Source organism: Hyperoodon ampullatus, assembly GCF_949752795.1.
Source record: "Hyperoodon ampullatus genome assembly, chromosome: 7".
Classification (NCBI taxonomy): Eukaryota; Metazoa; Chordata; class Mammalia; order Artiodactyla; family Ziphiidae; genus Hyperoodon; species Hyperoodon ampullatus.
Window position 1 is genome coordinate 97,216,702 of NC_136920.1, and position 12,698 is coordinate 97,229,399.

Consider the following 12,698-nt stretch of genomic DNA (forward strand, 5'->3'; position numbering starts at 1 on the left):
GAGATAGCTAGGGGCAGCCAATATAAAATGTGGGTAAGATACATAGGTTAGAAAACTCCATATTTTTCATAGTAATTATATTGGGTTTGGAATTCCTGACTTCCTCTGTTGCATAGTTCTTGAAAGCCTATTAAAGCAGATTTTTCTCCACCTAAACATACTAATAAAAATAACTGACACACTATGCCAGATGCTGTTCAAAGCACTTTACACAGTAGTATTATCCTAGTCCTTGCAACCATTGGGTTCGGTGTCATTATTATCCCCATTTTGTTAAGTACGTTGCCCAAGGTCGTACAGTTAGGAAGTTATGGAAGCAGAACTCAAACTTAGATGCACTGCAGCTCCAGAGCCCACGTTCCTAACTTCTGCTCTCCGGTGCTTCTGAAGCTGCTGGGGGCAGAGATCTTGTTGGGGTCGTGGCTGTAGCCTCGCGGCTACAACAGCGCTTGCTGCACGGTCTGTTGAATGACAGAATGGACAAAGATAAGAAACACAATTGCCCCGTCAGAGGGTGCGCGTGTCACTCGTAAGCCCACAAAAGCTCACAAGAAACACCCTGGCGATTCCAAACACCCTCCGTCACGTCCGGTCCTGGCCCCGCCTCCCAGAATCCGCGCTGTCCGTTTCGCGTTCAAGAATTTTGTCCGCAGCGTCGATCCGTCTCCCCGCCTTCGCCGCTGCCATGGCGGCAGCTCCGCCGCTCTCCAAGGCTGAATACCTGAAGCGTTACTTGTCTGGGGCAGATGCCGGCGTCGACGGAGGCCCTGAGTCCGGCCGCAAGCGTCGCAAAAAGCGGCCGAAGACTGGCGGGGCTGGCGGCAAGGGGTGAGTTGGCCCTGGCGGGGCGGGGTCCGCGCGGCTTGCCGCCTCTCACCTTCCCAGCTCCGCCCTCGGCCCGGGTCTTCCTGGGCTCCTCGCCGGCGGCACCGAGGGGCCCAGCGCCCTTGACTGCTCGCCCGGCGCTGCCTGAGCGCAGAGTCCTCTCAGACCGCTCCTCGCGCCCCTGGGCAGTATCTTCGACGTATTCAGGCCCGGCTGTAACTTTCATTACTCTTTTCCCGCCTTTGTAGAATTCCGTCCGCAGAGAATGAATATTGTGTCCTGAGACTAAAGTGGTGAAGCAAATTCAGAGGTTCTGTGCGTGGATATTAAGGGCCCGGAACATGTCGGTGGGGATTCTCCAATGCCAAGGACTCCGGTCCTGAGTCGGAGACCTATGCTCACTTCCTGTTACTCTTCCTACTACTACTAACAATAACAACTAACGCTTATACTGTTCTTGTCATGTGCCAGGCACCGTTCTAAGTACTTTAGACCTAAACGAATTTATTTAAGCTTCATAACAGTACCATGAAGTAGATATTTTTGTTACCCCCACTTTTCAAACGAGAAAACTTATGTGGCCCAGGGTACTGGGTTGAGTAGTGCCCCTTCCCTCCAAGGCATGTCCACCCAGAACCTCAGAATGTGACATTGTTTAGAAATAGGGTCTTTGCTGTTGTAATTAGTTAAGATGAAGTCATAGTGGGTTAGGATGGACGCTAAATCCAACATGACTGGTGTCCTTTTAAGAAAAGGGGAATTTGGATACAGAAACAGACTTAGAGGGAAAACTGCCACGTGAAGATGGAGGCTGAGACTGGACTGGATTTATGCTGACAGTAGGGGCTACCAGAAGTGCGAAGAGTCAAGGAAAGATCTTTCCCTAGAGCCTTACTGGCGGGCATTGCCTTGCAGACACCTGATTCCAGACTTGAAGCCTCCAGAACTGTGAGAGAATACATTTCTGTTAGTTTTAAGCCACCCAGTTTGTGGTACTTTGTTAGGCAGCCCTAGGAAACTAATATACCCAATAAGGTCAAGTAGTTCCGAAGAACTAATCCATTTCCTCTCCTGGTTTGGTTGTTGTGTTATTCTTGCTTTCTGTCGCCTTTGACTTGTGTGGATTCCTCGGAGGCAGTGCCATGTAGTGAAATTAACTTGAGCTTTGGAGTAACACTGATTAGGCTTTGAGTCCTAGCTGTGCCACTTTATGGGCTGTGTGGCCTTGGGCAAGATATTTCATCTGTCTAAGCCTCAGTTTTTTCATCTTTAAAAATGAGAGTAATACTGAATATCACTTATATTAAATGGTTGTTGTGATAAGTGATCTTGCCTTTTCAAATAATAACTTAATAATAACTGTTTATATAATGGCATTGTTATTATTTGGACTCATCCATAGTTTATCCATGTAACAAACATTTATTGAGTACTTCCTATGCCAATTTCTGCAGGGTGTTGAGGATATCACTGTGAGTGAGAGAGGCATAGTCCCTACTCTGATGGAGCTTATAGTTTAATGGGGATACAGCCTTTAAACAACTAATTACACAACTGGTTGATTTACTTCCTTTGTGATAAAGTATTCCAAGAATGAGTAACGGGGGTTCTTAGTTGGGGGAGGTAAGTGAAATAGTATTGGAAGGTCTGTGAAGGAAGTTATATATATGCTAGGATTTTAAGAATACGTAAGAGTTTCCCAGTAAAGAATGAGAAGAGTAGGTCAGGTAGAGGGAAGGAACCGAGACGTGAAACTGATATGGAAAGGAATTTGGCTCATTCTAGGCACCAGAAGATGACTAGTGAGTAGTGAACTGAAGAGACAGTGGTACAAGATGAAGTTCGCCGTATTGGCAAAGAATGGACCATAGATCTTGTAGGGTTTTGAGTTTTAGCCTAAAACCAAAGATAAGTGTTTGTAGGCTGTTATCCAAAAATGTTTCTTCTCTTTTGATCTTTTAATTTTTCACATTTAGAATGCGGATTGTGGATGATGACGTGAGCTGGACATCTATGTCAACCACTAAAACAGAAAAGGAGGAAGAGGAAGATGATGGAGATTTGCCTGTGGTGTGTATCTTTTGAGGCTGTGAGGACTTTGAAATGCAAGCCTTTCAATCTCGACTCCCAGTGCAGGGTAGATTAATAAGGGGGAAAGTTGAGGGCAGAGAAGAGGTGACACTTTCCAGGAGCTATTTTAAAGTAGTGTTCTTTGCTGATGCCTATACACTGTCTTTGTATATGGAGGGCTCCGTCTGCCTGGAAACGGGAACTGATCACACAGAGGCAGGGTTCCTCAGTGTCAGTGATAGAGCCATGATTAGAATTCGCCATGGTTCAATTTGTTGGAACCTACCTTAAAAATAACGTTCAGGTTCAATCATAGGAACCTTTTTAATTGCTCATTTTATTCCCTGATTCAACTAAGCTTTAAATTATATGCTCTTGCCTAAGTACAGGTGATATGTAGATTAAGAGAACTTAGTGTCTGTACTTTACAGGTCATACTCTACAATGGGAGACTGAATTTCAAATGACAATATGAATGTTGGAGATAGAGTTCACATATGTACCAAGTGCCATTAGAACACAAGGGAGATAGCATACTTTTTATCCCACTGGGAAATTCCATGAAGGATGGAAATATCTGAATTGAATTTTAAAGGATGAGTAAGAGCCAGGTGGGTAAAAGCATAGGCAAATAAGTTAGCATTGGTATGGTCATGGAACCTTGCTCAGAATTGCTGAGAAACAAGGTGAAAAGGAGAGCTGTTGATAGGCTGTGTTATACTAAAAGGTTGTAAAGGTGAATTCTAGATGAGTGTGTTTAATGTTAATCCCCAGCATATTCTATAATATTGATAGATTATTTAAAAGAAGGTTTGTTAATAATTAGAAGGGAAATAGTGATCATAAGGAGCCAATTTAGTTTCAGTCAGAATGAATTACTGAAACCTAGTTAATGTTTATAACATTTGTTGTTATTTTAAATTTTTATTTATTTATTTTTAATTAATTTATTTATTTTATTTATTCTTTTTTTTTTTTGGCCTTGTTGGGTTTTCGTTGCTGCGCACAGGCTTTCTCTAGTTGAGGCGAGCGGGGGCTACTCTTCATTGCGGTGTGCAGGCTTCTCATGGCGGTGGCTTCTCTTGTTGCAGAGCATGGGCTCTAGGCGCGCGGGCTTCAGTAGTTGTGGCTCACGGGCTCTAGAGCACAGGCTCAGTAGTTGTGGCGCACAGGCTCAGTTGCTCCGCGGCATGTGGGATCCTCTCGGACCAGGGCTCAAACCCGTGTCCCTTGCATTGGCAGGCGGACTCTCAACCACTGTGCCACCAGGAAGCCCTGTTTTTTTATTTTGTGAAAGCAATACATGTTTATTATAGAATATTTTGGAATTGTAATAACATTTAAGTTTTAAAAAGAATATATAATCACTTTTACTGTGACCATCCAGAGATAACAACTGCTAAGGTTTAGATGCTTTAATTCATAGATTGTAATACTTGTATTTTATTTATTTTTTCAAATATAATTGGGATTATACTATACATATGGTTTTGGAGCCTGCTCTTTCACTTAATAGTATGTTGTCGATACTTTAGTAAGACTTTAAAAATATTCTTTGAGAATGTGACTTTTAATGGTTGCATAGTAGTTCAATATACATATTAATTTAATCTGTCTTATTACTGGCTGTATGGGTTGTTTCCTGTTTTAAAATATCATAATGATTTAATAAACATTTTGGACATAAATCATTGTAAGAATCCATTTATTTCTTTATTCCTATGAAATGAAATCAATAGGTTAGAGAGTATGGTCATTTTGAGGTGTTTCCCATATTGATTTCCAAAAGGTAGTATGAATTTACACTCCCACTAGAGGTGTATGGGAATGTCAGTTTCCCCATTTCTTCATCAATATTGGAGTATTATTCACATCAACAAAGCAACTGCAAACCTATGTCAATTTGGCAGGTGAACAGTGGTATCCAGATTCTTTGAAAAATAGTAAAATGAATGATTTTTCATACATTTATTGGGCTTTTGTATTTAATGAATTTCATGTACTTGTCCATTTTTTTAGAAAATTGGAGTTTTAATTTTTTTAATTGATTTATTTGATATTTGTATAATAGGAATATATTATCTGTTTTACACGCCATAAGTATATTTTGTCATTTGCCTCTTCATTTATAATAGTTTTTGACATTTAAAAATTTTGATTTTTTGTAGTCAGGTCTGTTAATTTTCCTTCATAATGTTGTCTTTTGCTCTTATGATTGTCCCAAAACCTAAGTAAGGGAAGCTTTAGCCCCACTGCTAGACTCTGTGCTTGTTACAACAGACCTTGATTATTGAATTCATTTTTGTTACTCCAAGATTATCACAACCAATAATTAGGACAACCACAGCAATAGTGGCAGCACAAGATTAATAGGTGTAATTTACCATGTACCAAGCACTGCTAAGCTTTCATGAATTATCTGTTGAATCCTCATAGCAATCCTTTGATCCTGCTTTTACAAATTAGGAAATTAAGGCTTAGAGAGAATAATTTGCCAAAGGTTATACAAATATTAAGGGGCAAAGCTGGGAATTTAGATCTCAATTCATCTTGTTTTTTTAAATAAATTTATTTATTTATTTTGGGCTGCATTGGGTCTTTATTGCTGCACGCGGGCTTTTCTCTAGTTGTGGCGAGCGGGGGCTACTCTTTGTTGTGGTGCACGGGTTTCTCATTGCGGTGGCTTCTCTTGTTGTGGAGCAGGGGCTCTAGGCGCACGGGCTTCAGTAGTTGTGGCATGCAGGCTCAGTAGTTGTGGCTTGTGGTCTCTAGAGCGCAGGCTCAGTAGTTGTGGCGCACGGGCTTAGTTGCTCCGCAGCATGTGGGATGTTCCCGGACCAGGGCTCGAACCCATGTCTCCTGCATTGGCCGGCGGATTCTTAACCACTGCGCCACCAGGGAAGCCCCATTTTGTTTGAAAGCCTGTGTTTTTAATGCTCAGTGAGAGATCTCAAAACTAGGTTATATGAAGAATGATGGTAGGATCTTGGGAGAAGAGAAGAAGTAGAGGGGAATTCAAACCTGGGTTTGAGTTTCAGTTCTGCCACTTGCTAGGTTGAGAAAGTTACTTAACTTCTCTGAGCCATAGTTTGCTCTTAGTAGTGTGGAGCCTTTCTTTCCAGGGCTCTTATGAGGATAAAGTGAGATAATATAAGTAAAGCACAAAACACAGTGCCTTGCTCATAGTTGCTACTGTGTAATTAGAATTTATTATGCCAGCTATCTTTGAAGGTCTGTCATGTGGAAAGGGAATCAGTTGCATCAGAGGTAGGACTAGGGTGGATGGAAAGAAGTTATAGGAAGGTAGATATGGGTCCGATGAAACTAAGAACTTTCTAGCCCCAAAATGCAGTGGACTGCCTTGTAACATGAGTTCCATGTCAGTGAATTAGTTCCCTGTCAGGGAGGGACTATGTGAGTGATCATTTATCAAGTATACTGTAGAGAAGATTCCAGATTTGTTTGGGAATTTGGATGATATGAAATATGGTCTTATCCCTTAAAGATTCTATGAGTCTGTGTACATTTTAGTGACTTCTTTTGGTTGGATACTAGAAAAACTGTCATTGTGACTACCTACAATAGGAAAGTTTTCATAAGGAGTCCAAAGCCCTTAATGAATGATAGGGATGACAGGAAACCTGCCTGTGTTTTCACTCTGAATGTAAAAGTAAAAGGGTAAAAGGAGTTTAGCTTTTAGCTTACAAGTGGCAGTTGTATACCTGGCACCTTAATAAGAAGGTTTGTAATGAAAGAAATTAACCTCTGGAGGGAAATTGATTAGTCAGAGAAAGATCTATAATTAAACTATCCAGTGACAATCACATGTTTATGGAGCAAATGTAACTGAGGACCAGTACCTGCTTCTTCATGGCCGTTTTGGGTCTTCGTGTGCCGTGTATTATTAGGAATGGAATAGTCATAGCTTCAGGTTCTTGAGACAGCAACATTGTTACTTGGCTGGATCCTGTGGATTTCCTTAACGTATTGTTCTCACTCCCACAGGTGGCTGAGTTTGTGGACGAGCGGCCAGAAGAGGTAAAGCAGATGGAAGCCTTTCGTTCCAGTGCCAAATGGAAGCTTCTGGGAGTTCCAACAATAGGTAAGTCTGAATTTCCCATTTATAGGAGAAGGCTTTTTCTTTTTTTCTTTTTTAATTGAAGTATAGTTTACAAGATTGTGTTAGTTCTAGGTGTACAGCAAGGTGATTCAGATATATATATATACCTTTTTTCAGATTATTTTCCATTATAGGTTATTCCAAGATATTGAATATAGTTCCCTGTGCTGTGCACTAAATCCTTGTTGCTTATCTATTTTAGTACAGTTGTTTGTATCTGTTAATTCCATACTCCTAAGTTATCCCTTCCCCCCTTCCCCTTTGGTAACCATAAGTTTGTTTTCTATGTCTGTGAGTCTGTTTCTGTTTTGTATATAGATTCATTTGTATTATTTTTTAGATTCCACATATAAATTATATCATATAATATTTGTCTTTTTCTGACTTACTTAGTATGATATTCTCTAGGTCCATCCATGTTGCTACAAGTGGCAGTATTTCATTCTTTTTTATGCCTGAGTAATATTTAGTTGTGTGTGTGTGTGTGTGTGTGTTCTGCAGCTTCTTAAACCAGTAGTCTCTTGATGGACACTTGGGTTGTTTCCATGTCTTGGCTATAGAAATAGTGCTGCTGTGAACATTGGGATGCATGTATCTTTTTGAATTAGTGTTTTTATTGTTTCCAGATATATACCCAGGAGTGGAATTGCTGGATCATATGGTAGTCCTATTTTTAGTTTTTTTTTTTTTTTTTTGCGGTACGCGGGCCTCTCACTGTTGTGGCCTCTCCCGTTGCGGAGCACAGGCTCCAGATGCACAGGCTCAGCGGCCATGGCTCACGGACCCAGCTGCTCCGCGGCATGTGGGATCTTCCCAGACCGGGGCATGAACCCGTGTCCCCTGCTTCGGCAGGCAGACTCTCAACCACTGCGCCACCAGGGAAACCCGATTTTTAGTTTTTTAAGGAGCCTCCATACTGTTTTCCACAGTGGCTGTACCAATTTACATTCCCACCAACAGTCGAGGAGGGTTCCCTTTTATCCACATGCTCTCTAACATTTGTTATTGGTAGACTTTTTGATGATAGCCATTCTGACAGGTGTGAGGTGATACGTCATTGTGGTTTTGGTTTGTATTTCTCTAATAATTAGTGATGTTGAGCATCTTTTCATGTACCTTTTAGCCATCTGTATGTCTTCTTTGGAAAAATGTCTATTCAGGTCTTCCCATTTTTTGATTGGGTTGTTTTTTTGATATTGAGTTGTATGAGCTGTTTGTGTATTTTGGATATTAATGCCTTATTGGTCGCATCATTTGCAAATATTTTCTCCCATTCCGTAGGTTGTCTTTTCGTTTTGTTAATGGTTTCCTTTCTTGTGCAAAACCTTTTAAGTGTAATTAGGTCCCATTTGTTTATTTTTGCTTTTATTTCTTTTGCCTAAGGAGACTGAGCTGAGAAAATATTGCTACAATTTAGTCAAAGAATGTTTCACTTATGTTCTCTTCTAGGAGTTTTGTGGTTTTAGGTCTTGCATTTAGGTCTTTAAACCATTTGAGTTTATCTTTGTATATGGTGTGAGGGAATGTTCTAATTTCATTGTTTTACATTTGGCTGTCTTGTTTTCCCAGCACCACTTGTTGAAGAGACTGTCTTTTCTCCATTATATATTCTTGCCTCCTTTGTCATAGATTAATGGACCATAGGTGTGTGGGTTTATTTCTAGCTCTCTATTCTGTTCCATTGATCTGTGTATCTGTTTTTGTGCCAGTACCATGCTGTTTTGATTACTGTAGCTTTGTAGCATAGTCTGAAGTCTGGGAGGGTTATACCTCCAGCTTGGTTATTCTTTTCTCAGTATTGCTTTCACAATTCTGGGTCTTTTGTGGTTTGATATAAATTTTAAGATTATTTGTTCTAGTTCTACAAAAAATGTCATGGGTACTTTGATAGGGATTGCATTAAATCTGTAGATTGCTTTGGGTAGTATGGCCATTTTAACAATATTAATTCTTCCAATCTAAGAGCACAGAATATCTTTCCATTTCTTTGAATCATCTTCAGTTTCCTTTGTCAGTGTTTTATAGTTTTCAGCATATAGGTCTTTCACCTCCTTGGTTAAGTTTATTCCCAGGTAATTTTTTTTTAACGCTATTTTAAACAGGATTTTTTTTTTACCTTCTCTTTCTGATGTTTCATTGTTAGTGTAAAGAAATGCAACAGATATCTGTATATTAATCTTATATCCTCCTATCTTGCTGAATTCATTTATTAGTTCTAATCATTTTTGTGTGGTGGCTTTAGGGTTGTCTATGTAGAGTATCATGTCATCTGCAAATAGTGACAGTTTTACCTCTTTCCAGTTTGGATAGGTTTTATTTCTTTTTCTTGTCTGATTGCTGTGGCTAGGACTTCTAATACTATGTTGAATAGAAGTGGTGAGAGTGAGCATTCTTGTCTTATTCCTGAATTTAGGGGGAAAGCTTTCAGTTTTTCACTGTTGAGTATTATAGCTCCATTGGCCATGAAGTAAGCACCAGTTATCAAAGGTAATCACATCACCTAGACAAAAGATTTTTTTCAATATGAATATAATCCTGTGTGTAAATGATTTGCTGAGCTAGAAAATGTGAACTGCAAAATAGCATTGCTACTTGGTTCACATCAAGACATAATATGTTTATTTCTTTACATAAAAACGGCACATTTGCTTTTTCATACACATCAGGCCCACTGAATGGAGATGGCTTTAGATCTTTTGACATTTGAACTACATAGCCTGGGGGCCCTTTGTAGACACTTTTATAATTCTTACTTAAAGTATTATCTCTGTGTAAAACTTGTGAATTGTTTTTCCTGAGGGTTACTTATCTCTTACTCAGAAGTGTCTTTTTTTTTTTTAATTGAAGTATAGTTGATTTACAGTGCTGTGTTAATTTCTGCTGTACAGCAGAGTGATTCAGTTATATATACATTCTTTTTTATATTCTTTTCCATTATGGTTTATTACAGCATATTGAATATAGTTCCCTGTGATATATAGTAGGAAAAAAAAGTGTTATACTTTGTGCCTTTAGGTTAATTATCCTAAAATTCTGATTAGGAAAAAATGCATAACAAAAGTGACAATTGGCTGTGGGTTTGTCATAAATGGCTTTTATTATGTTGAGATGTGTCCCCTCTCTACCCACTTTGGTGAGAGTTTTTGTCATGAATGGGTGTTGGATTTTGTCAAATGCGTTTTCTTTGTCTACTGAAATGATCATGTGTTTTTGTCTTTCCTTTTGTTAATGTGGTGTATCACACTGATTGATTTGATTTGTGTATGTTGAACCATCCTTTGTGACCTTGTATTGCATCCAACTTGATCATGCTTGATCATGGTGTATGATCCTTTTTATGTATTGTTGGATTTGAGGGAAGCCTTTTTTTCCTGTCCTACACTTTTCTTTTTAGAGGAATGCATAGTTTATTTTAGTGTGTCACTGATCCTGAAAAATATAGTGAAAAAGAATTCGGAACTTATTCAGAGGTAGTAAGATATGAGAACTGAGAGACCAGGTATTCCACTTTTTCTTATATTTGGTGTTAGGGTTACTGAGGTCAGGAAGTGACTCATTTGGGTGTCTTTCAGCACCCACCCCTTTCTGGCCCAGAATAGGAGAGCACTTAGTGTATATTTGGAGGAGTTTATGAGAATCTGAGGAACAGAATTTGGAGACTGAAGCAACCTCTGTCCTCTATTAGGTTGAAGTGACACATGTATGGGCCAAGGATCAATGTTTTCTATCTTCTTTTTTGTATTAATAAATCTTTCTTTGTTCTTCCCTTAATTATTGGTATTTTGCAGCACATTATCCTCCATTTGCCACTCTACACCCTCTCCCTAGGCTAGTAATTTAACTTTCTATTTAAAACATTTTTTGAGTTCTTGAGAGTTTGATAAAGGACATTTGTTATGTCTGAGCAGAAATGAGACCTAGTCTTATGTGCCCTAGTATTCCCTCTGCCCAGCACAAAGAGTTGCCATTAAGACATATTTCTTGAATTTCTAATAGGTATTTGATTCTTACAGCCTACTGCTCTTTGGTAAATCATCACTTGGGGCTTAGCAGTCATTTCCCCTTTTCCAAAAACTTGGTGGTAGGTCTGCTTACTAAGGGACACAGACTAAGAAATACTTGGTCCCAGTGAGTCACAGCCCTGGTCCCAGCAGTCATTTGGGCTCTGGGTGGCCAGTGGAAGAGTGCTGATTTTTACCCTCTCTGTTCCATTCTCACATAAGGAAGGATCTTGCTTCTTGATAGTTAACTCCTGTTTACCCTTGATGCTTGTTCCCTTTCACATATGGAGGGTAGAAGAATTAACTCCTAAACAGGATTTATTCTTTGTGTGTTATACTTTGTGGCTTTCGGTTAATTATCCTAAAATTCTGATTAGAAAAAAATGCATAACAAAAGTGACAGTTGGCTATTGGTTAATGACCACCTTTGCCTCAATTTTTAGTACCTTATTATTATGTTTTATGAATGAAAACTTTATTATCAGTATTATTTCATCAGAATCCTGTTCACTCATATCTATTATTTTCTGCCTTATCCTGTGGTTGTGTTTCCAGTCTTCTTCACAATCTTTTTTTCAGAGAGAATCTTCTGATTTCCATATCTGTAGGTCTAGGAAGTGACACACAGAGACACACACACACACAATCATAAACGTGCATAGTTGTTTTTCATTTGCCTCACCCTCACTGGCCCATTTGTTACTGGAAATATCCTGACTGATCTCTGACCCTTACTTCCTTTTTATAAATATCATGGAATTTATCAACCTCGTGGATTAGATTTACTGTCAGGTACCCCACAGATATCAGTACTTTTCTCTGAGGGGTAGATTCCAGTCAGAGGATCCTATTCTCCAAAGTAAAGGAGTTGACTTCGTTTCATTCATCCATTTAACAAGTATTCATTGGGTCCTACCCAACTTTTATTTGTGTTTGTATTTTATTTGTTTAGGGAGCTCAGTGATGAGAAATAGAGGGGGAAGAGAAACTGGATTTTGGAACTGTCCTGATTTGCTATAAACATTTCATTCTGTTATACCTTTGAATACTGAAAGTCTCAAATGCTTTCCTTTTCAAAGATTGCACATGGACTCTGGAGTCAAACAAATCTGGATTTGGATATTCATTCCACCACTTACTAGCAGGATGACTTTGGCAAACTACTTAATCTTGCTGAGTACCAACTTCTTCATCTATAAAATAGGGATAACAGTGTTTATCTCCTAGGCTTGTTATGAGAATTAAATGAGATAATCTATATAAATAATGGGCATGCAGTAGGTGATCAGTAAATGCTGATCCTTTCTTTCTCGTGCTCTCCCCAACTCTAATAAAGAGCACGATGGCATGGATTAAATAGTTAACAGCATTTCATTTTGATGTGGCACAGATTTAGTCAATTTGCCTTTTGAAAGAAGAGTGGATACAAACTATGAATTATCTAGGCTAAATATCAGTAGGAGCTTCTGATGGGGAACTCTGTACAAATAAGGTTTTGGGAAGAACACTGGATTGGGGGTTAGAAGGCCAGAGTTCTAGCCTATCTCTTCATCTTAGTAGCTATGACCCCTAGGTAAGAAATCACTTAGTTCCTTGGAGTCTGTGTTTTCATGTCTGTAAAGCAAGGATACCTGCCCTGCTTACCTAACAAGATGTAACATGAAAAATACATTTAAAATGCT

The 12,698-nt window shown here is 39.3% G+C and overlaps 1 protein-coding gene across 2 annotated transcripts in view; it reads left to right on the forward strand.

Annotated features, from left to right (window-relative positions):
* Positions 1-685: 685 nt before the first annotated feature.
* Positions 686-12,698, forward strand: part of BUD13 (BUD13 homolog) — a gene marked incomplete at its 5' end in the record, with an annotated part of 34,231 nt that continues 22,218 nt past the window's right edge. For both annotated transcript variants that reach the window (XM_079708715.1, XM_079708716.1), the window contains 3 exons: positions 686-828; positions 2,802-2,895; positions 6,901-6,997. In XM_079708715.1, coding sequence (XP_079564841.1) covers positions 686-828; positions 2,802-2,895; positions 6,901-6,997 — 334 coding nt within the window. The remainder of the gene's footprint in view (positions 829-2,801; positions 2,896-6,900; positions 6,998-12,698) is intronic.